Below are 27301 nucleotides of genomic sequence, written 5' to 3' on the forward strand. Positions count from 1 at the left end.
TTGAAAGCTCTAGGATGTATGTTAATTAATATCTAACTAATTAATGTTTAAGGATTTTTTCAAATATTTTTTAGTACACAATGCATTCGGAATGTCGCTGATATGTGCTTGCGATATGTCAAAGCACGCCCCTCCAATGATCATTGAGGTCACAGAGGGGAGTTTGAATAAAAAGCAATTACCTATACATTATGTTACAAAGGTCACGCCTACATTGGAATTGTTGTGAGATACACACACGCATACATTAAAAAATACCCAAGAAACACTGAAAACTGTTAAGATCGACGTTTCTCTTCGATTAATTTTAATTAATGGACATACTTATCTACTGAATTAAAAACGATTTTTGTTAATGTGAGAATTTAGAGGGAACATTTATTTTTCGATGTACAAAAGTAATGAAATACAAATTAACAAACTTCATCTTACAAATCAGATAGAATTTTATTGGACCTCTCAATTGTAGACCACAGTCGTTGCAGAGCATCGTGATATATGGAGACATTAAGTATCGCATTGAAATTTCAAATTCCCACATTTCTGATAGATAGAGTCTTATTTATTACTAGCTTTTGCCCGCGACTTCGCCCGCGTGGAATAGTTCACAAATAATGCTTTATTTTAGAACAAATTTGGTTAGCATAAAAAACGTTATAGTGAGCCAACTTTAACATATAGACATATGTTGTCGCGGACTTTTTTAAGATCTTTTAAAGGGGAACAATTCTGTCATACATTATTTTAGCGAAACTTTAACCGTTTCTGCAGCGCACGCAGCGGAAGCTCTCAAAAGGGAATAAAACCCGATTTTGAAACATTATTTATTGGTGCTCCGCTCGTATTGGTCTTAGCGTGATGTTGTATAGCCTATAGCCTTCCTCAATAAATGAGCTATCTAACACTGAAATAATTTTTCAAATCGGACCAATAGGTCCTTAGATTAGCACGTTCAAACAAACAAACTCTTCAGCTTTATAATATTAGTATAGATTCGAAATTCTATTACGTTTATAGTTTAGTTCGTTAGCTTCTCTTCGAATTCAAACGTACATTAAAGAATTTTTAATAACATTTATTTAACGATCTTTATTGCGAATAAGTATATAGCTATCCAATATGAGCAGGGTCTCTCGATGACTCGTCAGGCAATTTGTTGAACGGCCCCAAATTACCGGCCGACTCATCCTGATGCAGGAAACGGGAACACGCGCGGAAATTACACAGACCTCGCCGAATCCTAATTTGTTTTCACAGTCGCGCTTCACGGGGCAAGGTCAGACGAGATCATGGCATTCGTTATGGCTTTATTGACTATGAAATTACTTGAACAAGTTATAAAGCAGCTTTTTACTTTTTTTTTTCCTACCCTTAGCTCACTGAGAGCCTTGAGAGGCTATATCAGCGTAACCTTAACTAGTAGGTGAACTCACGGGGCTCAAACCTAAAGACGTTGCTAACACGAACCCCAGCAAGAGCCGTGCTTCGCAGAATCTACCACCGGATTGGAAATGCGACCCACTGAGAAGATCCGGCGAGAAACTCAGTGGGCTGTGTCTGAGGGTTAACTCTTTACTTGGTGGTAGGAGGTATTGCGAGTCCGTACGGGTAGGCACCACCTTGGGGGTTATCTGTGGCACCACCACACTGCCTATTTCTGCCGTGAAGCGGTAATGCATTTCAGTTTGAAGAGTGGGGCAGCAGTTGTACTTGAAAAACAGATTTGTTAACTTGGCAAAAACTCATGTCTCAAGGTAGGGGGCGGCATTTACGTTATTAAAGTAGCCCGTGAGCTTACTCCCCCCCCCCCACTCTAAGTAATAAATATAATAAATAATATTGATGTTATCAGAATATTCTAAGACAGAAATTTAATCGTCGGCATCCGTGTGCAATCACATCATGACGGTCATCGAAAATAAAAAAAGCCATTAGCAAGACACATCTACTCGACTGATTATCAAATAATTTACTAGCTGAAGCTAAAACTTACTATAACGAGATATCGAATCACTAAATCATCACATCAGCTTCAGATATTATCTGGAAATGAGACCAATAAACTAAATCGATGAAATTGAACTCCGTCGACCTTTGAGTTAGAACGGCGGCCATTTACCTTTTCAAACCACAACACGGCTTAGAAATTAACAAAACGAAATAAAGTTAAATTTGCGAGAAATAATTCCGGTTTGAAAACCATTTCGAATGCGTTTGAAGTGACAAATCGTCGGTGACCACGAAAACTGTAAAATATACATGAACATCGGAAATCTGCGCGGCGCACCGGGCCTCTTCTTCTTCTCGACGTAATGCTGCCTGCGTTTGTTCTGCACGGCCAGCAGGAGTGATATGAAAGTGTTTTTCATTTCCTTCTCGTACTCCAGCTCGTCCCGTAGAGCGAGTTCCGCTATCAAGGTCTCGGAGAATTCCCGGATCAGCACCTCCAGTTCCATGAAGATCTCGTTTAATTGAGCTAAAGATAATGCGCGCAGCTCTGTTCGAAAATAAAAATGAATTGCTGTTCGTTAGTCTCGCTAAAACTCGAGAACGGCTGGACCGATTTGGCTAATTTTGGTCTTGAATTATTTGTGGAAGTCCAGAGAAGGTTTAAAAGGTAGATGAATATGAAAATGCTCGGAATTAAATAAAAATAACAATTTTGTTTTTCCTTAGATGTGTCCCCCGTCGGACGGATTCCTTTTGTTTGTTTTAAGTTTATTTTATACAAAAGTTTAGGTCTTTTATTTATCGATTGAGGCACTACGAAGTCTGCCGAGTCAGTTAGTACTAATATATAAATCTACAGTGATTTTTACGGATGTTACGTTATAACTACTGAACCACGCATCCGATTGACTTGAAACTTGGTATCCATGTAGAAAATACATGTTCTTAATGGATAGGCTAATATTTATATGAGTGTTGGACTCCCTCCTAATAATGACAATAAAAAATAATGTTAATTTTAAATGCGCCGCGAAGCGGGCGATTACGGCTATTACTATAACATCTCCTGGTATTTTTTGGATAATGATTGACAATATGGAATTATATTAAATATATTTATATTGTAATTATATTAAATATATTTATATTAGTGTTTTGTGTCCCTGCACCAGTTGCGGGGGCACTAATGATGAGAATCTTTGTGGGGGTGAGAAATAATAATGTTAATTTTAAATGCCCAGCGAAGCGGACGGGTACAGCTAGTAATCATATAATAATATAATGACATTAAAACCCGAGATTAAAACGTAAAAGTAGTTTTAATCAAAATCGGTTTTTTTTTGTAATGAAAATATATATTCTTTAGGTATTTCATTATAGATGAATGTAGTGTAACTAAATTTAAAAAAAAATTAGGCTGAATGAAAACAAAACTTTTGCTGAAAAGATTCGGAGACTATCTGAAGGGGAACTATTTGATTGAAGTACCATAATTTCTATTTATTCACACGAACAATCAAACGTTTGTTAATTTTAGTTTATAATTTTAGACTAAGTTGCTTATTCTGTAACTTTACGTTCAATTTTTCTTTGTTCCAGAATGTGGTGGACAATCACTGGCAACTTCGGGAACATCTTACCTATTGACTGGACCAAATCTTTCTCGAGGAAGATGCATATTCCTACATTAAATTTGAGTGATACAAAGGTACAAACACTTTCACACATTTGGTTTTCGTGTAGTAAGTTTTTTTTTTTATTGCTTAGATTGGTGGACTAGCTCACAGCCCACCTGGTTGTTAAGTTGTTACTGGAGCCCATAAACATCTACAACGTAAATGCGCCAACCACCTTGAGATATAAGTTCTAAGGTCTCAGTATAGTTACAACGGCTGCCCCATCCTTCAAACCGAAACGCATTACTGCTTCACGACAGAAATAGGCAGAGTGGTGGTACCTGCCCGTGCGAACTCACAAGAGGTCCTACCACCAGTGTTGCTCTCTCCCATTTTCATTCAGCACAACCGAGAAATCATAAATTCTTTTCAGTTATGACACTATTCGCAACAATGCACTTCATTATTACAACTAATATTTATCCTGCCTTTATGTCACCAAGCGGAATTACAAGGCATGTTATCTTTTATCACTTCCCCCTTTCAGCGATCATCTCATTACTGCCACATTCACAAGGCCACAACTACTTCAGTCCTTTTCTGTAGCCACATTGAACACTTTTATGGTTACATGTATTTGATTTAACATCATAAAATTCCTATACCAAACTAGACATTTTCTAGTCCCTATAGACGAACAAGTGTACTTTATAAGTTTGTTTCGAGGAGTTTGCAGAGCCAATTATTATTTGCTACTTGAAATTCCGCAATCATCTTCACTACATAGTATAAAACAAAGTCGCTTTCTCTGTCCCTATATCCCTGTATGCTTAAATCTTTAAAACTACGCAACGGATTTTGATGCGTTTTTTTCAATAGATAGCGTGATTAAAGAGGAAGGTTTATATGTATAATAAATGGTGGAGAAATCAATAATAAATTACAGTTTCCGAAGCGAAGCGAGGGCGGGTCGCTAGTGAGATATAAGTCCGATGCTCGATGCAAATATGAAGCCTAAACGCATTAACTTTTCTAAACAAAACTAGGTAATCTCAGTCGCAAGAATAAACCCAAATTCATACTACGGACAGATATTGAATACCTCAAAAAATATATCTCTAACACTATATACGTGAAACACTGATACAAATGCGGTACTTGTGTGTAAAAGAGAAAATTTATAACTTTAATCAATAGCTAACACGCTGCAATGCGCATGCCTGTCAATCAATGTCGGTTTGTCTTTAACTAAGGTCTGTAAGTTCAAGACACTGATGTGAAAGTGTCTCGTGTAATATGATTACAAAATACGTAAATGCAATACCAATAGTTAACATGGATCGATATAATGAAACAAAATGCTAGGAATTGTACTGGTGGTAGGACCTCTTGTGAGTCCGCGCGGGTGGGTACCACCACCCTGCCTATTTCTGCCGTGAAGCAGTAATGCGTTTCGGTGTGAAGGGTGGGGCAGCCGTTGTAACTATACTTGAGACTTTAGAACTTATTCTCAAGGTGGGTGGCGCATTACGTTGTAGATGTCTATGGGCTCCAGTAACCACTTAATACCAGGTGGGCTGTGAGCTCGTCCACTCATCTAAGCAATAAAAAATAAGCTCCATTTTTATCACTTCAATCTTACAGTATTCAAATTCCTAATCGAAGATTTAAATAATATAATTTCTGTTGTTAAATTGTTTGAAAGTATGTTTATTCGTATAAAAACAGTTTAGATTTTGGTAAAAAAAAACAATGTATCAAACAAAACAAAAATAATGTTAATCATGTATTGTTATGTATAGTATATAAAATGCTTTATGAATACACAAATAGATTTGATTGTCGTTTAGGATATTCATTAAGGAATGGTTGCCGAAATAATACATCCCTGCACACGTCCTGCATAACTATTAACATAATTTCATTCTGTAACAGCGATGATTCACGTTCGCAGTGCTTCATGATCCCGATGTCTCGTTATCTCTATTAACCGCGATTCCGATCCGGTAGTAGATTCATTCGCGAAGCAGCTGCTCTTGAGTTGTTAGGTCTCCTTCGGAGGCGCTCGGGCAGCTGTTAGCAAATCCCATCTCTCCTGGCTGAGCCTTTGCTCGTACACCTGTCCTGGTGAAACTGGAAAGGCCTCCGGGCCACCCACCAGCAATCCTTCAATCCTAAAAAAAAATATATCTCTATTAATTGTGACCCAAATGTGGCTATCAATTCCAGATCCAATTAATTCAATGTATACCGTACGAAGCTAAGCTCAAGCTTTACAGAAACTGTTATAATACGAAAATCGCTGCACTATTGTATACATCGCTCGATTTCGCATTTAGAAGAAAAAAAAAATACAAAGAAAAAAGTTTTCCCAGAGGCCCGTCTCGTCCCGCCCACATCACAAGTGTCACACCGATAAAAGAGTCTTTGAAAGATTCCTCTTTTGTTCTTTTTGTAGTTTATCGCACGGTGCTTGCGTCAGAAGAATGATGGTATCTATTGTGCCATGAGAAGCGTCATTATTTTCATTGTCATTAGAATATTGTACAGAATAGTAGCAATCTTAAAATTTTATGCGAATGTTGAGGAATCGTAATGTTCATTTTTAAAAATATTTTATTTAATTTCAGTGTAAATCTAATCTGGAAAATGAATGTTTGTGTCTGTTTATCTTGTATGTAATCGCTTATATGTTGACACATTTAAGTGATTAACTTAATATTTTGGGCCGTTGTTGTTATCACTCACGGGAGGTTTCTAGTACAGTAACTTTATGAGCACATACAATTGTGAAACAGAATATAAAAGCAGGGTATAATAATTCAACCTCATGTCTCAACGCGGACAGCACCTTTCATGTTAGTGTGTCTTCGTCAATCGTTTAGCACTGAGCGAGGGCTAAGAGTCTCTGAACTGAGAAATGGATTGAGCCTAATTATAACCAATCCTATATTTGGATTGTTGATTTTATTTAAATTCTCTTTATATCTTTAAATATCCAGCCACTAGGGAGTGCTAATCGAAACATATCCCTTCCAGAATTCGTTGACTCCGGATGACGAGATCCACAGCTCAGAAGACGAGGCTGTCGCCTCAGACTTGGACATGCACGCTCTTATCCTGGGCGGCCTTCATCAGGACCACGAGTGCCCTGTCAAGACTGCTGACGAAGTGAGTTCTTTTTTTTTTCTACCTATGCTCACAGCCTTGAGAGGCTATATCATCGTTACCGAACGAGTAAGTGAGCTCACGGGGCTCAAACCTGGTGAAGTTGCTAACACTGACCCTAGCAAGAGCAGTGCTTCGCAGAATCTACTACCAGATCGGAAACGCGACCCACTGAGAAGATCTGGCGAGAAACTCAGTGGGCTGTATACTCGTCGTGCCCTTAGTCGCAAAGGACGGGTTCGACGGCTTCGACGAGAACGATGACCGGTGCTTGAGATTGAGTTCTTTTGAGAACGTAAGAAAACCTTCACTCGCCAAAGCTTCCAAAAAATTCGCTAATTGTAAATATTAATGATCAAATAAATCGTGCGGAAGAAAGGGAGCTTATTATGGAATAATTTGGTAGTTAATTATCATAGTTGTTCTTATATCTTATTCAATAAGAGGGCAATTCGTTTCAGGTGATTCAAGAAATAGACGATATGATGCAAGACACTCCGTCGTCGGAGGGTGAATACATAGAGTATAACGAGGCACTCGAGAAAGGCAAGGAGGTGCTCAACTCCCCCCTTTATGAAGACAGTAAGTACTTGTTGTTGAACGAAGGACCAACATCAGACTTCATCCCACCGATACACATACAAAAAAAAACATTCCGTCACTTTATCGTGTAGGTAAATATTTTAAAATAAATGCGTCTCCAATACTTTCTTAAATTCGTGCAACGTGATAAAACTTAACAAAAATTATGGAACACAACATAAATTTAATTTATTCAGATGAAAAGCAGCTAGTAAACGATAGTACCGATATAAAACGTGGCATTTTAATGACACTCAAATTCGTTAATTTCGTGAATCGATAAGAAAACAACAAAACAATGGTTTTTAAATCGAATAACGCTTCATAAATACACTCAAAGTCATCGATACTGGATCCCATCAAAATCGGACGCGCAAATTAGAGAGTGCATTCACCTCGCCCGGTTTTGTTTTCATAACCCCTTGACGGTAAAGCGCTACGTTCGTTTGTTTTTGTTGCAATCCATCATGCGCTAAAAGAAGCAGACCTGCGATGAGTTGCTCTAGATTAACGTATAAGATACTTGGGCATACATCGCTAATTAGCTTAGTTTTTTATGAACATTTTTTTTTTGCCTACTTAATCGTTGGCAGCCTCTGGGATTATTCTAACTGGGGGTAAATGAGCTCACGGGGCTCTCAATCTGAAAGAATTACTAACCTAGGCCTAGCACGAGCAGTGCTTCGCTAAGTCGGATCAGAATTGTGACCCAATAAGAAGATCTGTCCAGAAACTCAGTTTATGTAGACCTCACGAGTTTTTTTTTCTAACCTATGCTGATAGCCTTGAGAGGCTATCTCAACTTCACCCTAACGTGTAGGTGAGCTCACGGGGCTCAAACCAGAATGGTGCTAATACTGGCCCTAGCAAGAGCAGTGTTTCGCAGGTAAATTCATTCGCGATGCAGCTACTCTTGAGTTGTTAGGTCTCTTTGGAGGCGCTCGGGTAGCTGTTAGTAAAACTCACCCTTCCTGGCTGAGCCCTTGCTCGCCCACCTGCCCTGGTAACAATGGAAAGTCCTCCGGGCCACCAGTAATATCTCGAACATAAAAAAAACATGACTAAAACTCCTTTTACTATTTATTCTAGTTTATTTCTGTTGTCATTACATAATTTGCGACGTTTCGAATTTATGTTTTACAGTTTTAAGTTAACAGTTTTCTTGGTCACGGACGACGGTCAACGTAAGGTATCTCGGTGGACTGGTACTTATTAATAAATAAAGTTCAATATTAAGTGGCTCGGACTCTTGTGTTATGACGTTATGTTTCTGTGCTATGACGTATACATATGAGACAAAAAACCTATCGAATACCTTATATCAATAGAGCCTGTGGCACTATAAGTGTCACTACTCACTAGATCAACGAGTCGATCACAATACTAACGTACTTGAAAAATTTAAAGCACGACCTAATATATCAACAGTTACAAAATGATTAATTGACGCTCAGATTCTAGTGGGCGGTGTCCGTGTAATTCACGGTACAGTTTATTAGTGACACAATTACAATAATTCCTTTCATTGTCACAGCCGAATGCTATAACTCTGCAAACAGGAATCAAAGTTAGAATAGTATGTGTTAACACTGTTAACTGCTAGGACTCGGATAATATTCACAATAATTCGCAGTAATTTGCTAGCTATTCAAACTTAGATTAGCTGATGTACAACGCTGACGTTCATTGTAAAATAATATGACTTTCGGAAACGGCTTAAGTCGCAATATTTGAAAAAAAAAATATCTGCATACTCATTTCACGCACACGCGCATACACGGTTATATGGATATGCAGAACACATAAACGCCTACTTAAATATTGTACAAACATTCAGTAATCCCTCTATAACACGATAGGTTGGTTCCGCGTTATAGGAAACGCGTTGTAGGAGTATTCGCGTATTACGCTCTTGTATGACCCCATATAACAACGTTATGTACATTAAGAATTAGGAACACAAATTTATTAAATTAATTTAATAATTTAATTTTATGAAAACACTATAGACATAACGTGCAAAGGTACGCGAAACTAATTATGAACTGTACAAATCTGAATCTGAAAATTATGACTGATTTCGCGTAGTATGAAAATGCGTTATAGGAGCACCGTGTTATAAAGGAAATTACTGTATATTTAAAACTAAAAAAAATATTATGCTTTGTTAGTCCTTAATAAGATATTTTTAATCTATCTTTAATTTGTTTAATTAATTCGATCTAGTTTTAAAAAATGTTTTTTTTTTTGTAATTGCTATATGCATATGGTACGTCTTTTTGTTTTTCACATTTGGTTATCAATAAAATTCATTCTAGCAAGACTCAGTAGTAGTATTAAAGATGAGCGGAGTTTCCTGAAACAAACGGTCTTCCTGCTTCCTCCTAACTTTACTAAACGGTGCATTTAAATCTGTTGTAAAAAGAACAAGTAAAGACAAACGTTATTATTAAACAAGACCTAATACTAGTAGAAAAGGAGAGCGGAGTTTCCTGATACAAACACAGTCTTCCTGCTTATAAATCTTAAAAAATATAGTTCTAGTAGTACATTGTGTAAATACCACTATATTATTATAACTTTATTATACTGTGTATCTAAATCTATTGTAAAAAAAAGTAAAGACAAACCCTATTTATTTATTTATGTACACACAAAAAAGAAGACATATATAGTACAGAGTAATAGAAAAATTATGTACAAAGGCACTGTTTATTTCTTTAAGAAATCTCTTCCAGCAGACCTGCGAGAGGATTATGAGAATAATAATTAAAAGTGATGAGTGTGTGTAGAACAGCTAAAATAATAAAATACAACACGAGAATTATAGTAATGCACATACACATATACCTAAATAATATAAATAAAATACCTAAATTTTTGTATAAAATAAACTTAAAACAAACAAAAGGAATCCGTCCAACGGGGGACACATCAAAGAGAAAACAAAATTGTTATTTTTATTTAATTTCGAACGTTTTCATATTTATCCACCTTTTAAACCTTCTCTGGACGTCCACAAATAATTCAAGACCAAAATTAATCAAATCGATCCAGCCGTTCTAGAGTTTTAGCGAGACTAACGAACAGCAATTCATTTTTATATACTTAATATAGATTATTATTTTCGAACAGAGCTGCGCGCATTATCTTTGGCTCAATTAAACGAGATCTTCATGGAACTGGAGGTGCTGATCCGAGAATTCTCCGAGACCTTGATAGCGGAACTCGCTCTGCGGGACGAACTCGAGTACGAGAAGGAAATGAAAAACACTTTCATATCACTCCTGCTGGCCGTGCAGAACAAACGCAGGCAGCATTACGTCGAGAAGAAGAAGAGGCCCGGTGCGCCGCGCTCGCCGAACCTCACCAGCAACAGCTCCAAGCCGAAGGTACTTTTTTTTTTTAAGCTATTGCATAGATTTCATCGCGGGCTTTGAGCACGGCGACTGAATCATGAAATTCCGTAACGAAAATAACCTGACATCCCCACTACGCCTACTATGTATTTTAGCTCGCGTTCAACACATTCACACGTTGCGCTTGTGTAGTGTTTGTGAATAAGTGCGTGGCGTGATGTCACACTGCATGCGCATCATGAAAAGTCTGCCTATCTCTATCTCGCGCGGTCTAGCTTATGAGTGTGAAGGGGACAGTTAATGTTTTCCTTTTATTAATGTTTAATAGCGTGATCTTGTTTTATTATTGTTTTAATATTAAATTATCATTATCTAATTATAATTGCATAAGTTGATAAAAAATTCTATACCAATTGCTTTACCGCGGCGGTTCCCGAGTGCCACACGTTTGTTTTTATTTTTTTATTGCCGTATAGGCAGACGAGCATACGGCCCACCTGATGGTGAGTGGTAACCGTCGCTCATGGACGTCAGCAATGCCAGGGTCAGAGCCAAGCCGCTGCCTACCATTTAACACTCTCCACAAGCCTCGTTTGAAGAAGGACATGTCATAACGTTCGGGGAACACCGCGGAGGGGAGCTCATTCCATAGCCGGATGGTGCGTGGCAAAAAAGATACTTCATCAAGACTTATTACACGTCATAACGTGCTTTTAGGTACCACAAGCACCGGTCACCGTCTTCGTCGAACCCGTCGCTTGCGACGAACGTAAAGGCGCCAACCACCTTGAAATATAAGTTCTAAGGTCTCAGTATAGTTACAACGGTGGCCCCATCCTTCAAACCGAAACGCATTACTGCTTCACGGCAGAAATAGGCAGAGTGGTGGTACCTACCCGCGTGGACTCACGAGAGGTCCTACGACCAGTAATTCTACCATCTTTCGCCCACCAGACGTTAGTAGACCTCAATACACGTTGAAAATAGTAGATAATGGATTGTTCTAGTTAAGCAACCTGTTGTAGGGGTGGCACCCAGCAAAATCTAATAATCTAATTCTCACTTGCCCAATTAGACTTTATAATATTAAATCCTGTGACGTCACTTTTCTTTTACAGTACTTGACCACCGTCATACCATTCCACTTGGACAACGGACCACCGGACAACCAGTCACTTCAAGTACTCATCAAAAGTAAGCCATAACTACATAGATGATGACCTTTATACCTTAAGTTATGCCACTTCGTATAGATGGGTTACCGTGTTTCGTAAACACCAGCAAAGCCAAGGACCTCAAAGGATCCCTCCTAAGCTTCAACCGAAGAAGGACATAGTACTGTATAAATAATACATAGTTGACCGAAATTAAAAAAAAAATACTACAGAAATAAATAAAAATCATAAAAGCATAAAACATGCAAAACTGTTTTTTTTATTGCATGTATTTGTGAAGGAGCCCTAATCCACATGATACTAAATGGTTCGTTCACCCATAGACGTTATAATGTCATGGGTTCAAATCCAATCTTGAGACATGAGGTTCAAAGTCTCAATTGTTGCAACGTATGTTGCAGTTTTTTTGCACCGGTTGATAAAAGCCCTCTGCCTATTTCTGTGGTGATTCGATAATCAGAACAAAACATAATATCGGGGGGTGAAGACGATTAGGCTTAAGCAACATTTTTTCAACTCTACAGGAGAGCCATTTAAAGTTTGAATTTGGAAAAAAAATTTATAACAAAACTTTTTCACACTATGCGAATGGGATAAACTTAATTGAAGTTCAATTAAAAACATCAGAATTGTTGATGCTAATACCACAAATAAAACGGCCCTTTAATTGCAAAGATATATGTCGCCTCGATATCTTAAATGCCTGTTTTTGGTTAAAAAATAGAAGTGGTATTCGCGTGCATTTCTAAGCTGCTTCATTGTTTCAGTACTGAAAGCTATAAACGAAGATAGCCCCACCGTGCCTACTCTACTCACAGACTACATCCTGAAGGTGTTGTGTCCAACATAAGCGAATAACCAACATAGTTAAATACACGCATCCAACATTTCAACGTTCGCACATTATATCACTAAACGAAATTTAAATATATTTAAAAAAAAATATTTTTTTTTTAGATCATAATATCATAGAATTTTCACGTAAAATATTTGAAAGCACATATAAAAAAAAAATATTGTATTCGTAGTACGTAAATTCGTTGTATGTCAACGTGGCGACATCATAACGATGATAAAAAAAAATATAAATACATACCTGAAGTTTGCGTAATTTTTTTGCTAACAAGCAATTTGCGACTTTAACTTCTACGAGTTACAGGTAAAATTGGTTTCCGTGGAAATTCGAGCGTAAGACTCGAAAATCCTAAATTAAACGTGTTGGAAAAGGTTGTTTATGTCGAAATGTTTAAGTCGAAATTGCCATAACATGTATTTTTTTGTTTTGTTTTTATTATCCTAAACGAAAAATAGAATTTTATTGTATTCAAGAGTTAAATATTAATTTGTTTGCATAAATGAACTGTGATATCATTACGGTAGTTTAATTAAAGCTCCATTAATTTTTCAATATTTTTATTCTTAACTATTAATATTATCATTAGTTTTTTTTTTTTCGTTCGTTGTAAGGACGTAATTTATTATTGCATAGCTATTTTCTTATATGGGCTTGTTCGCGAATGTGAAATTGTAAATATTTTTTAAAAAATTTAATCTCAATATGGAATTGTCTTGTAATTTCTTATCAATCACTGAGGCGAGCACTGTAAATATAATCAGCTTATAGTAAATTCCAGATTGTACCTAAAACAATATCGTTGGCCAGTACAAACAGACGCCAGTTTAAATACGTCTGGAAATTTATAAGTTTTTTTTTTTTTTATCACATCGAATGAATTTCAGTTGTATTCTATTAGTTTGTAGTAATTTCAAAACAAACAATTTTGAAACGATATTCGTTTTAAATTTATGTATCTAGTCTCGTGATGTCTTAGTCATAATTTTGTTAATGTGTAACGAAAGTAATAATAAAGAGAAAATTGAAAAAAAAAAAGAAAATAAAAAAAGATATTATTTTTTAACGTTTAAATAATAGATTATAAAATTTGACTATTTATTTTGCATCGCCATTTTAGCACGCAATTAAAAATCTATTTGAGATTTTCAAATTTCGAACGGTCGAAGGCTTCATTAAAGATTGACTATAATTCTAAAAGCCCGTGGCAAAAAGTTTGAGGGCCAGGGAAAACGTGTAATATTATTATACTTCCCTGGCTACCGAGTTCTGAAATTGCGATGTCAAAATACAGTCCTTAGTATAGTTTTAAGTTTAACTCGCGGGACGCTATGAAGCTTCTAGCACATTTAATAGTTTAATAATGTCCAACTCAAGACAAGATGATTACCATCAGGTTACTGTCAGAATGCCATTTCGACTTCCATTGTGTGAATATGAATAAAATAATATGTCATTAGTGTTTCCAAATTTTGACTAAAACAAACTGTCACTGTCAAAATCAACTAACGTCAAAGAAGTTTAATCGAAAACTTCTTAAAAAAATCTTTTGTTCGATGAAAAGCTACGTAACAAAATCGCACAGATGACGATAGATTTATATGGACGAATTAGATGGTCGAGTCATAATCATAAATTATAGTGAAATAATTACACGTTAAGTGAAGAAGAATGTATTTGCGCTACCGCTTAGCAATAAGTCTCTTTGTGAAGATGGTACCTGGTTGAAATAAAAGAGCTTGGATGATAGTAGTATCGTTTTTTAATAACCTTATTACGGAAACACCTTGCACCTGTGACACTTTTAACATTTGTCACAAATACAAAAAACAAGTACAAAAAAACAATTGTATAATCTGTCTATGAGCGTATCTACGGTTATATCTAATTCATTACTTTATCAGGAACACCCGCTGTTAATACTATTGTTGTTAAACTAATGTTGATAATCGAAACAATCTGTTTATGAATATTTATAAATTCATATATTATTAAAACTAGTGTTGATGAATGAATTAGATTTAACCATAGACACGCTTATAGACAAATAGTACAAAATTTTCGAGATCGCAAAATACAATAACATCGCAAAATCATCAAACTCACTAGTCACTAGTGGGCAATAGTAATCCTTCCATATTACTACATTATGTCGCACTAGTGTTAGCAATATCTACAGGCTAGAGCCTCGTGAGTTCACCTACTTGCTCGGTGAATCTAGAATGACCCCTCGAGGTCACTAGAATAGCTTGGATCTAGAGCTAGAGCGAACTGTGGAGACGGCTTCGAATTCGAACCCTAAGGCGTTCTACCACTACTTAACTGTACAAGTAGGCCGTGAGCTCGTTCACCATACATAAAATAAAATATCAGGTTTTAAGCGATCACCAAAATACTTAATATTTACAAAAAGAATGGAATACCACCGGCTATTTTAAGACACGTCTTTCACTGTTGATCGAATCATACCCGATCCTGTAGACCGAATGGTAAACAGTCGACGACGTCCAAAATACATCATTACAGATCCTCCCGCTCCATTAACAGTGCTTTTAGGTACCACAAGCACCGGTTACCGTCCTCGTCGAACCCGTCACTGGCGACGAAGGGCTCGACGAGCGAATTAACCCACAGACACAGCCCACTGAGTTTCTCGCCGTATCTTCTCAGTGGGTCGCGTTTCCGATCCGGGGGTAGATTCTACGAAGCAATGCTCTAGGGCCAGTGTTAGCAACACTCCGGTTTGAGCCCCGTGAGCTCACCTATACGTTAGGGCGAAGCTGAAATAGCCTCTCAAGGCATCAGCATAGGTAGGAAAAAAAAGTCGATCGAAGCTCCATTTAAGTTCATTACTATTTAGTAGTATTTTAGTGCTGTTTAGCAAGACGGTTGAAATTCTGATTAGTATTTTCTGATTATTACGTCATGATTAAGTCAAAGGTGAACAGGGCATTCCTGAATCAAATAATTCGAACAAAATGATAATTCATTTCAACGTCAATGATAATTTTAAGAAACTAAAACACTTGATAAAAAAAAATAACATTTATTTCTTTGACCAGGTACATATATACACAGTTACTAAACAATTATATATTTAAATTAAATAGAACATTTCATTCAGTCATACGATTCTTCTGTTTTTAATATTATTAATTGTGGATAAATATTTTCAGTAACGCTGTTTGGCACTGATATTTTCAATTATCATCACAAGTAAAAAATTATGCGTCCAAGTATTTTAAGAGTGTAATTTTTTTTCTTTAGCTTCGTCGCTGACTAAAGTTTCACTTATATTTACTTCTGGCATGAATACGTAATGTTGTTGAATGGAACTTGACCTAGAAAATACAGTAAAACTTTAATAAATAAAGAAATTTCATTTATGGGCATTCTGTGGAAGGCATTGGGGAAGACCTATGTCCAGCAGTGGGCAGATAAAGGCCAAAATGATGATGATGATGATGATTTATAGGCATTCGATGTCTTTCGGTTATACTTAATTAGGGGGCCGATTAAGGTGCCTCAAGAATACTACGTGTAAGTTGCTCTATACGCGCGAAAGAGCAACCTTGTCTTGGTGAGCAGCGCTCTAACCCGCCTCACTGCTAAGAGTGGTCGTGGTCCGATGCCAGTGAGACCAATGACCGCCGGTCAGTCTTTCTGCCTGGGTAGGAGGTGGAACAGATACGGTCCACCATATGCAACCCATATTGTTTACCTCAGCTGTGTCACGTAAGGCTTGGAGAGTATCGTCGAGTGACGGAAGATTTTAGTTGGTTCAACAACATTATGTCCTGTGTGCCGCCTCAAACGAGTAAGCGGAAGTCCGGTAATTCCTTCCTGACCCAAAAATCTGACAAGTCAAACCACCAACTGACGCGTAAGGACAATGTTGCCCATATAAATGTATATAACAGTAGCAAATAAATATAGGCAGTGCCTTGGTTGTGTCCCCAGTATTACTGATGTCCATGAATAACGGTGACTTCCATCAGGTTAGCTATATGCTCATCTGCCTACAACAACAATATAACATATATAATTAGTGATAGCTGCTCTCATTGGAAAACACACTGAAACAGCCAGAACATAAAGTCAATTTGGCTATAGCTGATAGTGATTCCAGTGTATAGATTTAATAAAATACGATAGAAAAGTCGCTGAAGCTATTTCGTGATATACCTTATTTCAGTTCAGTTTATAAATGCTGGCGGATGAAATTGTTGAAACTTGTAACTCTGGCGAAGGCAGATGGGAATCCGTCCTGGCATCTGTTCTGGGCTACGAAAGAACTGATACCGATCTGAAAAACAAAATTATCAATTAGAGTCGCTACATAACCCAAGGAAGGACCTCTAGGATTATAAGTTGTTACAATAAATATGGCAAGAAAATCACTGTGTTAGTACTTATGAAATTCAATCGTTGTAAATTGATTAGTTGAGATTGGAGCAGATGCTCTATCTCTCTGAACGTTACTTCGATAAGGCTATGCGTCATGATAATCGCCTTATCGTTGCCGCCGCTGACTACTCCCCGAATCCTGATCACGCAGGAGCCAATCACCGTCGACGCCCTAGACATGTCCTTATGGATCCATCAGATCCAATAATCCTTGCATTAGACGCCTTCAGCTCTAACGCGAAGAGCAGGTATAGGGACCCCGGTAACCCTAATCGTCGAACTTGGCAGAGAGTTCCACGTGCAACCTAACCCATGCAGCAGCCCACTGAGTTTCCCGCCAGATCTTATCACTGGGTCGCGATTCAGATCCGGTAGTAGATTCATTCTCGAAGCAGTTGCTCTTGAGTTGTTAGGTCTCTTTTGGTGGCGCTCGGGCAGCTGTTAGCAAATTCCATCCGTCCGGGCTGAGCCTTTGCTCGCCCACCTGTCCTGGTGAAACTGAAAAGGCCTCTGGGCCACCAGTAATCCCTCATTCATAAAAAAAAGCATTTATTCTTTGGCTGCCCATGATTGAAATGGCCACGGTGTCTCAGTAAGTAACAGCTCGACAATGACTAAAGTAACGTACCAAAATTTGAATCGATTTCATTACTCCATCTTTTTTCTCGTATTTCGTAATACTATGTGTACCATTATGTGCAATACCGTCTCTACCACAAGTAAAAGTAAAAAAATGTTATTAAAATTCGCTTTTTTTACTTTCCAAAAGGGCCTCAAATTCTTGTGTGCCCAAAGGCCCCAGTCTAGTTTAAGACGTCCCTGATTATGTGCCTCCATTAGTAACTGTTCCTTCGTTTCATTGTTTACACTTAACAAATATTTAGTGTAATCAGCAAATACTTACTAAGGTTAGTACACCATTACGGTTCAACAAAAGTGGTCCGCCGGAGTCTCCGCGGCAAATACCGACACCGCCAGCTCCGTTCGTGCAGATGTTTGAGTTCCTCACGAAGTTGCTACCGAAAACGGCCATGCACTGTTGCACTGTGATCACTTGCAGGTTCACTTGGCTCATCACCTGATTTACCGAGATACCAGTTTGCGCTGGAAGGGGATGTAAAGTTTTTATTTCGATTCCATTTCATCCATTGATAGCTAATGCCACCCGTCCTGCGGCATGTAGTGGAAGCTGCATTTGCACAATCTTAGGGTAGGATATGCTTTACACCAATATAATCAGAATAAAAAGGTACACTTTCGATATTATCGCTAAGAGCGATCTCTTACAGACGTCAACCATCAGACGCACTATAAATTGAAAAATTATTTAATTATTAGCTATTATAACAATTAGTCTCAATTAGAACCTAGCTGAAAGTTAGCTAGAGCTGTGTGGGTACACAAAACCACCCATAAAGAAAAGAGAAAACTGTAAAATTTCCTTTGTATAGCGCAACGTCAACTCTAAATAATGGGTGTAGCATAAAATAAACAAAAAATCATAATCTTTTAATTAATTTCAATCAATCATTGTTTTTGACGTACACTAATCATAAAATGTCTGAGGCATTGATTTTTTATGCAAATTTTATACGAACCGTCACTAGTTACTCCATATCCAGCAGCCACCGCCCATTGGCCAACAAATAGGTTGTTCAAATCGGCGGTGTTAGGCAGAGCAATGGGCCTGATGTTGTCTGGAAAAAAACGATTATTTTTAACAAAAAAATAACAGCTTCTGAGATTTACAGTTTGAAATGTGCAAAGCAAATGATAATAAACTCTTATATAGAGAGATTCAATTGTCTTTTTTTTGTTAAATTAAATTTCAAATATACAATATCATAGTAAAGCGAACATCTTTATTGTGCGTGGTTAACTACAAATCTTTCAATAAGGTAAAAACTCACTGTTCAGAGAAACCCTGTGAGGTAAGTAAATCATTGCAACATCGTTGTTCAAAAGGGTGGGATTCCATTGAGGATGTACAAAAACTTGACGAGTAGTGACACGAACACCACCGTGGAACAGAGTGTTTGAGCCGAGAACCACAACGAACTGGTTAGCTTGGAAGCGGCCATCAAACCAACAGTGGGCGGCGGTGACTAGCCTGTTAGCTGACAGAAGCGATGATCCACACGCCGAAGTACCGACGGCGTTTATGAAGGTGATGAGAAGACCAGCCTGGAAATCGAAAAATTTGTTGTCTAACATTTTTCAATTTACATGTATAATATTTGAGCAGTGATACAGTTTTGGCTGTAGCTGAAACTTTGAGAGAGATCGTAGATAAGTCGCCCAAAGTACTCGCATTGACAGGAGGCCTAGACAAGACGAAGGGCTGCCTCAACGCTACCATATCGGGCCATCTGGATTCGTCGTGGCCTAAAGGATAAAACGCCCGGTGTATTCGTGTCGTGCGCTGCACCGGTGTTCGAATCCCGCAGACGGGTACCCATTTTTCCAATGAAATACCTACTAAACAAAAGTTCACGATTGACTTCCACGGTGAAGGAATAACACCGTGTAATAAAAATCAAACCCGCAAAATTATTATTTACGTAATTACTGGTGGTAGGACAACTTGTGAGTCCGCATGGATAGGTACCACAACCCCACTTAATTCTTCCGTAAAGCAGTAATGCGTTTCGGTTCGAAGGGTGGGGTAGCCGTTGTACTGCTAAAACTAAGACTTTACAACTCAGGTCTCGAGGTGGGTGGCGGCATTTACATTGTAGATGTATATGGGCTCCGGTTACCACTTGACACCAGGTCCGTGAGCTCGTCCAATCATTTAAGCTATAAAAAACGACGACAATGTCTACGACCACGAAACAGGTGAAGTTGCTTGCGGCCCTAGCACGCCATCACGATCAAGACCATTTGAGTCGATATGCACATTGGGAACGTCGCCTTGAACCTTGGATGCAGAGACTGCGGTTGCACACAATGATGATAATATGTATTGTTATCCGAAAATCGGAAGAAGATACAAGTTTCTCTCTCTCCATGATTTTTAGGAGTTGTAGGATGCTCACGATGTCATGGAGCTATCGTGAACATGCGCCATTTATAATGGTATTTTTATTCAATAAAACTATGGGTTAGTCACCAGAATCGAATTTCGAATTCTAATCTTTCTTAAACACAAACAATTTTCAATTTTAAAACGATAATTACATTCAGACGCGGGCGCACGCTATTCACACTCAAAACGGAAGCGCCCGGAACATATATACACTCTGTTAAAAGACGGACATACAATAGATACTAACTATGTATTGCAAGCGGCGTACGGCCGCGAGAGTGACGTACAGGTCGGTTTGCTATAAATGGTAATAACAGATTTAAAAGAATAATTACGTGAGGGACATACCAAATAAGGATGTGCGTTTGATGGTGAAATGGCCCCACCAACTATCCTTGCAGCATTGTGTGGCTGGACACTTGAGTCAAGCTTTGCAGTCTCCGCAGCCCTAATACTTTTAGCTAGGGGTATTCCCACATTCTCGTGGTAGAAGGTCTCCACCGGCACATAGGCTAATGTGTAGCCCACGAAGAAGATACCGAAGAGTACAGCAGTTTTCATTTCGACAGAATGACAATATAGCACATAATCGGCTCAAATTTAAATATTTCATTTATCTCTCCAGATCAGATAGAAAATTAATCAGCTGATATAAAACAAACTTTTGGTGCTGTTTATCAGTTTATCGTGGTAATTAGCGCTCTTTTATGTGATATTTATATTCGATGGTTTGTAGTGATTGTACTCAGAAAGCCTTTAGAAGATAGCGACACAAATAATTTGAATTGCTACCTGAACTTAGTTAACTCACTACGATAAAAGTTCATATGCAGAACTTTTATCTTTTCTTTTTCGTCTGTGTGTTGCATGTCGCGTGACGGTCGGCCGCGGAGTAGGGATAAAGTGAAAGGCGCTCGTCAGAGCAGCCAAGGCCAATATGGCGGCGGGTTCAATAAAAATATTAGTTGGAGACTTAGTCTACTTTTATCCTTTCCCATTATCATTCCAATTTCCCAAGTATAAAATTAAGATTGATAAAGCGATTTTTATACCCTTAATGGAATATTATTCCAAAATTTTTTAGTTAAATGTCTATAATGTAAAAAAAGTTTCACTTTTATCGTGGTTTCATAAAACCACACTATCCTTTTGTTAATTTTATAGCCGATGGGTAGACAAGCTTGCGGCCCACTTCGCATTGAGTGGTTACCAGAGCCCATAAACATCAACTACGTAAATACCTTCACCCACCTTGAAACATGAGCTCTGAAAACTTTTTATAGGCTCCTGAATTTCTAAGCATTACTAGAGTTACTATAATCGCGTTAAGCGTTAAACATTTGAGGTAAACTCCTATGATATGTAAGCGGAGTAAAATGTCCCTTCGGAACAAGGTGACCCCTTAGAAAACTTACATAAGGCCCGTTATGATTTACGCGAATGTGGTGTGGTGGTCATGCGGCCCGCACACACACTCCAATACCTAAAATCCTGTTTTTGCAGGTTAGCCATCGGAGCTCCGTGGTTCATGAGGAACGACTTACACGACGTCCTGGGCCTCGAATCGATACGAAAACAGCGTCGGAACGTTACTTCGATAAAGCAATGCATCATGTTATCATGATCGCCATATCGTCGCCGCCGCTGCCTACTCCCCGTATATTGATCACGTAGGAGGCAGTCACCGTTGACGCCCTTGACACGTCCTGTTAGATCCATCAGATCCAATAACTCATACATTAGACGTCTTTAGCTCTAACGCTAGGCAGGAAACTCAGTGGGCAGACATTTATGAACTTTATTCAATGTTTTTTTTATGAATGAGGGATTACTGGTGGCCCGGAGACCTTTCCAGTTCCACTAGGACAAGTGAGCGAGCAAAGGCTCAGCTAGGAGGATTGGGATTTGCTAACAGCTGCCCGACCGCCTCCAAAAGAAACCTAACAACTCAAAAGTAGCTGCTTCGTGAATGAATCTACTACCGGAATCGGAATACCGATCGGAATTAAGACTCGCTGAGAAGATCCGGCGATAATCACAGCGGACTAATGTATGAGCTAGGTTGCACGTCGAACTCTTCGTCGAGATCGTCGAGTAGGGTTACCCCTAAGCCTGCTCCTAGCATTAGAGCTCAAGACGTCTAATGCAACATTTATTGGATCTGATGGATCCGTAAGGATGTGGGCGTATCCTATCATCAGTACCAACTCGTGATAAAAACATTGGAAAAGTGTATTATTGGTTGGCCAAGGTAAAATAATCGTTAGTCGTACTCCGGCTAATTGTGACAATAGTTCACATCTCAAGATAGGTGATGATAGCCTTTAGGTTGAAAATTAATTCAAATCTTGAGGTAGGGATAGCACGTAAGTTGAAAATACTGACAGTGCAGACGTGGCTGAGCTCTAGTCGAAACCAAAACGCATAACTACTTTACGGGAAGAATGGCCAGGGTAATAGTACCTAGCTGCAGGGTGCTGGGCCTCGCTATGCGCTCTATCACAAAAAGATACGCATTTTATTTGTGGGTTTCGTTTTAATGTATGACTTTTTTATCTTAATCGTTTTAGTCGCACGCGGACACGTGTAAACACTGATTTGAATTATGAGACAGTTGTTGCGTAAAAAGAAATTAAGACTTCCACTTCATATTTGACACGCCATACACATTGCCACGTACCGTCAGACGAATCATGAGCTTATTTGCCCACATTTTTCGCGTATCTTTGAAATGATTGCTATCTGTACGCACGCAGTCTTGCTATAAATATTTTTACAAGGAAATTGTTTACTACTAATTCGTTTGTTTAATAAAAAACTTTTTTAATATATGTATTTAAGTGTACTTTCTTTAATTTCAATTTTGCCGTGTTTTCGCTGATGTAATAAGAGTTTCTACTAAACACTGCATCATAAGCTTTATCTTTTTTTGTGACAAACAGAAGTATTTTCATAATACCTATAAATATCCCGGTACATACAAGCGACTAATACCAAGCTGATGGAGAATTCAATAATTCCAAATGGAGCCCCGGGCCAATTTTTAATACTGTCACAGCAATTCTCTTTATTTTCCCACATCATTTTTAATATTGTAAGATTATTCATTAAAAATGAATATCCACCCTGGTGGTTATTGTACTATAACTACTGCCATGTAAACAATTAGGAATTTTACCAAATTCATTTGAAACTTTGAAATTTTCTTTCTCGGCTTCTTTTTACAGCAACAGCTCTTGCAGTTTCGTAAAAAATAAATAATACATATTTTATGTGACGTTGTTATTTATTATAAATTATTATTTACATTTCTCGTCTCTTTAAACATCAATATTTGCATTTAATTATCTCCATGTATAAATTCATTTGATCGATCTATCTCTGTAGAATGTGTGTAACTGAAATACAAAAAACATTACGTATTATTTATTATCTTACTAGCGACCCGCCCTCGCTTCGCTTCGGAAACTGTAATTTATTATTGATTTCTCCACTATTTAATGGATGTTATTATACATAGAAACTTCCCTCTTCAATCACTCTATCTATTAAAAAAAAACGCATCAAAATCCGTTGCGTAGTTTTAAAGATTTAAGCATACATAGGGACAGACAGATATAGAGACAGAGGAAGCGACTTTATTTTATACTATGTAGTGATGATAAAAATCCTGTTGAAATTGTAACTCGTTTGTTTGTAAAACCTACCTTTACATGTGTTGAATAATGAAACCGTAGAAGCTGGTGGTCCTGGCGAAGGCTGAGGGGAACCCATCCTGGCATCTGTTTTGAGCCACAAACGAGCTGACACCAACCTGAATGAGGGAAAGTATATTAAACAATGAAGTATGGTTTTGAAAATATTTTTTGACTTCTAATATTTGATTGTTTTTGATTGACGAGCTCACAGCCCACCTGGTGTTAAGAGGTTACCGAAACCCATAGATATGTACAACGTAAATGCGCCACTCACCTTGAGATATAAGTTCCAAGGTCTCAGTATAGTTACAACGCCTGCCCCACCCTTCAAACCGAAACGCATTACTGCTTCACGGCAGAAATAGGCAGGGTGATGGTACCTATCCGTGCGGACTCACAAGAGGTCCTACCATCAGTAATTGTAAGGAACGATGGCCATGTTTTCTTATCTTAACACTGATTCAGCATAAAGGCACGAAACAAACCAGCGTATAACTTTAATATACTCTTTGGATTTTTATTCCCTGTAATTTATATCTCTTTTTTTTGTAAGCCTTTATTGCTGATACTAAACAATGTTTTTACACACCGTAACAAATTGTTTTAACTGAAATCTAATTAATACATCGGGTTTCCCGGTTCAGTGATCAGCGTGTCCTGTGACACATAGGCCTAACCCCGTTAACCATACTCGTCGAACTCGACAAAGAGGTTGACGTGCAACCTAACCCATGCATCAGCCCGCTGAGTTTCTCTCCGGATCTTCTCAGCGTGTCGCGATTCCGATCCGGTAGTAGATTCATTCGCGAAGCAATTGCTCTTAAGTTTTTGGGTCTCCTTCGGAGGCGCTCGGGCAGTTGTTAGCAAATCCCAGCCCTCCTGGCTGAGCCTTTGCTCGCCCACATGTCTTGGTGAAACTGGAAAGGCCTCCGGGCCACCAGTAATCTTTCAATCATAAAAAAACACATAGGCCTCTTCCAGAGAAGAATTTGTATCTAGGGACTTACCAATGTGGGTCTGCCATAGCGGTGCAAGACTAGAGGTCCGCCGGAGTCTCCGCGACAGATACCGACGCCGCCAGCTCCGCTCGTGCAGATGTTTGTGTCTCTCACGAAGTTGCTACCGAAGACGGCCATGCATTGCTGCACTGTGATCACTTGCAAGTTCACATGGCTCATAACCTGATTTACAGATATTCCAAGCTGGGCTGAAAACATTGAATTATGATAAAAACTGAATGATGACTGCTGGCCCGGAGGCCTTTCCAGTTTCACCAGGACAGGTGGGCGAGCAAAGGCTCAGCCAGGAGAGGTGGGATTTGCTAACAGCTGTCCGAGCGCCTCCGAAGGGGACCTAACAACTCAAGAGCAGCTGCTTCGCGAATGAATCTACTACCGAATCGGAATCGCGAACCCCTGAGAAGAGCCGGCGAGAAACTCAGCGAGATGATTCATGTGAGTGCTTCGCGGCAGAATGGATAGGGCCTTGAAACATGGCCATTATAACCAATATCATAACATCACTACGTACAAAGAGGATCGAATCGTCAAAAGATTAGTTCATAAAGCTCACCGTCGCTAGTGACTCCGTATCCTGCAGCTACAACTGGTAAGCCGACGAAGTTGTTGCCCAGATCAAAGATACTTGGCAATGCGATAGGTTGAATTCTTGCTGTAAATAGGGATATAAATATTAATAACACAATTTTTAGCGCCTAAGATTCTATATAACTTTCTAATTTAGGTTTTTCCTGGTCTGAATTCGTCGTGGCCTAAAGGATAAGATGTCCGGTGCATTATTCGTGTTGAGCGATGCACCGGTGCTCGAATCTCAGGCCGGTACCAATTTTTTTAATGAAATACGTACTCAACAAATGTTCTCGATTGACTTCCACGGTGAAGGAATAACATCGTGTAATAAAAATAAAAAGCCCGCAAAATTATAATTTGCGTAATTACTGGTGGTAGGACCTCTTGTTAGTCCGCGCGGGTGGGTATCACCACCCTGGCTATTTCTGCCGTGAAGCAGTAATTCGTTTCGGTTTGAAGGATGGGGCAGCCGTTGTAACTATACTTGAGACCTTCGAACTTATATCTCAGGATGGATGGCGCATTTACGTTGTAGATTTCTATGGGCTCCAGTAACCACTTAACACAATGTGGGCTGTGAGCTCAATAAAAAAAGGGTTAATTACTAAAAAATATATGTCTTACCGCTGAAAGACACGCTGAACGGTAAATAAATCATAGCAATGTCGTTGTTGAGGAGCGAAGGATTCCACATCGGATGCATGTACACTCGGTTGGTTGGTATACGAGTGCCTCCGTGGAAAACGAATTGGGTTCCAAGGACGACGACGAATTGAACAGCTTGCCTATTTCCATCGAACCAGCAATGAGCAGCAGTTACAAGACGAGTCGCTGAGACAAGAGAAGACCCGCATACTGCATTGGAAGCAGTGCTAGCGAAACTAATTACCAGACCGGCCTGAAAATCAATATGGTCTAAGTTCAAATAATTTTACCTGGAAGCATTTCCCACACCCACTATTTTTAGTAGCACTAAATTTTATCCACCAATTTCACATTTTCGTTAACATAAGTCCAATGCGTAATGACAAATTTGTTCATGAAAACCTATTTAACATTTATATTAAAAAAAACACGATGTATAAATCTCAATTCTTGGTGGTAAAAATTGATAAAATGAAATGTGGTATCGACCTATATGGGCTTGTAACATACCCTACAATCAGTACTAAGTATGCGAACAAGAGGATAAAGAGTTAGGGACTTCGTTTCGAGAACTTCAACATAGAAGGTACCTTTAGATTGATTATTGGAATCTTTTTTTTTTTATTGCTTAGATGGGTGGACGAGCTCACAGCCCACCTGGTGTTAAGTGGTTACTGGAGCCCATAGACATCTACAAGGTAAACGCGGCACCCACCTTGACTTCCACTGTTTTATTTGTGCTGACTTCAATATCCTAAACTGTTCAAACTCACCAGGTAGGGATGCGATTGAGCAGGTGCCACGACTCCACCAACAACCCTATTTACGTCTACATCGGGGGTGTTATTAAGAACATTGGTTTCTGCCTCTAATAAACGCTTAGCCAGGGGTATTCCAACTTCATCATGGTAGAACTTCCCTACTTCCACATAAGCGGATACGTAGGTCACAAACAATAATAAACCGAACAACACCCGTTCCATTTTGGAATAAAACCAACGTCGCCTTGTACGAGTTTTTATTTAACTATCTTCACTATCAACATAAAATAATCACAATAATTTCGATTGGCTAGTTCAGCGTTACTATGAGTTTTATCGAAGTAATCGAGCATTAATTAAGGATTAAGGATTAATTATTTAGAATCTAATTCAGTAATTAATTAATCGTGTTCTTTAATCAGGATTAGGACTCTTCCAGGAATTCATCTTGGCTAAAATATTCTGAGCGC

The 27301-nt window shown here is 38.5% G+C and overlaps 3 protein-coding genes across 3 annotated transcripts in view; 1 reads left to right on the forward strand and 2 right to left on the reverse strand.

Annotated features, from left to right (window-relative positions):
- Positions 1 to 14455, forward strand: part of Unc-76 (fasciculation and elongation protein Unc-76) — a 63755-nt gene extending 49300 nt beyond the window's left edge. The window contains exons 2-7 of the mRNA XM_028178057.2: positions 3550 to 3658; positions 6606 to 6737; positions 7196 to 7316; positions 10452 to 10708; positions 11794 to 11869; positions 12618 to 14455. Coding sequence (XP_028033858.2) covers positions 3550 to 3658; positions 6606 to 6737; positions 7196 to 7316; positions 10452 to 10708; positions 11794 to 11869; positions 12618 to 12700 — 778 coding nt within the window. The 3' untranslated portion in view covers positions 12701 to 14455. The remainder of the gene's footprint in view (positions 1 to 3549; positions 3659 to 6605; positions 6738 to 7195; positions 7317 to 10451; positions 10709 to 11793; positions 11870 to 12617) is intronic.
- On the reverse strand, positions 13351 to 20724 carry LOC114252778 (epithelial serine protease). Its single transcript, XM_028187408.2, has 6 exons — positions 20487 to 20724; positions 19021 to 19294; positions 18709 to 18807; positions 18015 to 18214; positions 16889 to 17009; positions 13351 to 16044 (listed from the first exon to the last, which is right to left on the reverse strand). The coding sequence occupies exons 1-5, from the start codon at positions 20697 to 20699 to the stop codon at positions 16905 to 16907; spliced, it is 891 nt and encodes a 296-aa protein (XP_028043209.2). The 5' UTR covers positions 20700 to 20724; the 3' UTR covers positions 13351 to 16044; positions 16889 to 16904.
- A 2706-nt stretch (positions 20725 to 23430) lies between these two features.
- On the reverse strand, positions 23431 to 27076 carry LOC114239541 (epithelial serine protease-like). The gene is made up of 6 exons (XM_089735007.1): positions 26844 to 27076; positions 26050 to 26323; positions 25409 to 25507; positions 24844 to 25043; positions 23846 to 23952; positions 23431 to 23536 (listed from the first exon to the last, which is right to left on the reverse strand). Exons 1-5 carry the CDS (start codon positions 27051 to 27053, stop codon positions 23848 to 23850), a joined length of 888 nt encoding a protein of 295 aa, XP_089591133.1. The 5' UTR covers positions 27054 to 27076; the 3' UTR covers positions 23431 to 23536; positions 23846 to 23847.
- Between the last annotated feature and the right edge of the window lie 225 nt (positions 27077 to 27301).

The sequence above is a fragment of the Bombyx mandarina genome, chromosome 18 (genome assembly GCF_030267445.1).
Source record: "Bombyx mandarina strain Sakado chromosome 18, ASM3026744v2".
NCBI lineage: Eukaryota > Metazoa > Arthropoda > Insecta > Lepidoptera > Bombycidae > Bombyx > Bombyx mandarina.

Excerpts from the sequence above, each read along its gene's own strand:
- LOC114252778 (XM_028187408.2), bottom strand. The coding sequence starts at position 20,699 with ATGAAAACTGCTGTACTCTTCGGTATCTTCTTCGTGGGCTACACATTA. Across the intron at positions 18,808-19,020 it reads TCACAGGGTTTCTCTGAACA|ACAACATCAGGCCCATTGCT; the intron begins GTGAGTTTTTAC and ends GTTTTTTTCCAG. Across the intron at positions 17,010-18,014 it reads GTAATGGTGTACTAACCTTA|ATCGGTATCAGTTCTTTCGT; the intron begins GTAAGTATTTGC and ends TTTGTTTTTCAG.
- LOC114239541 (XM_089735007.1), bottom strand. The coding sequence starts at position 27,053 with ATGGAACGGGTGTTGTTCGGTTTATTATTGTTTGTGACCTACGTATCC. Across the intron at positions 25,508-26,049 it reads GTTCAGCGTGTCTTTCAGCG|CAAGAATTCAACCTATCGCA; the intron begins GTAAGACATATA and ends CCCTATTTACAG. Across the intron at positions 23,953-24,843 it reads GCTATGGCAGACCCACATTG|GTTGGTGTCAGCTCGTTTGT; the intron begins GTAAGTCCCTAG and ends TCCCTCATTCAG.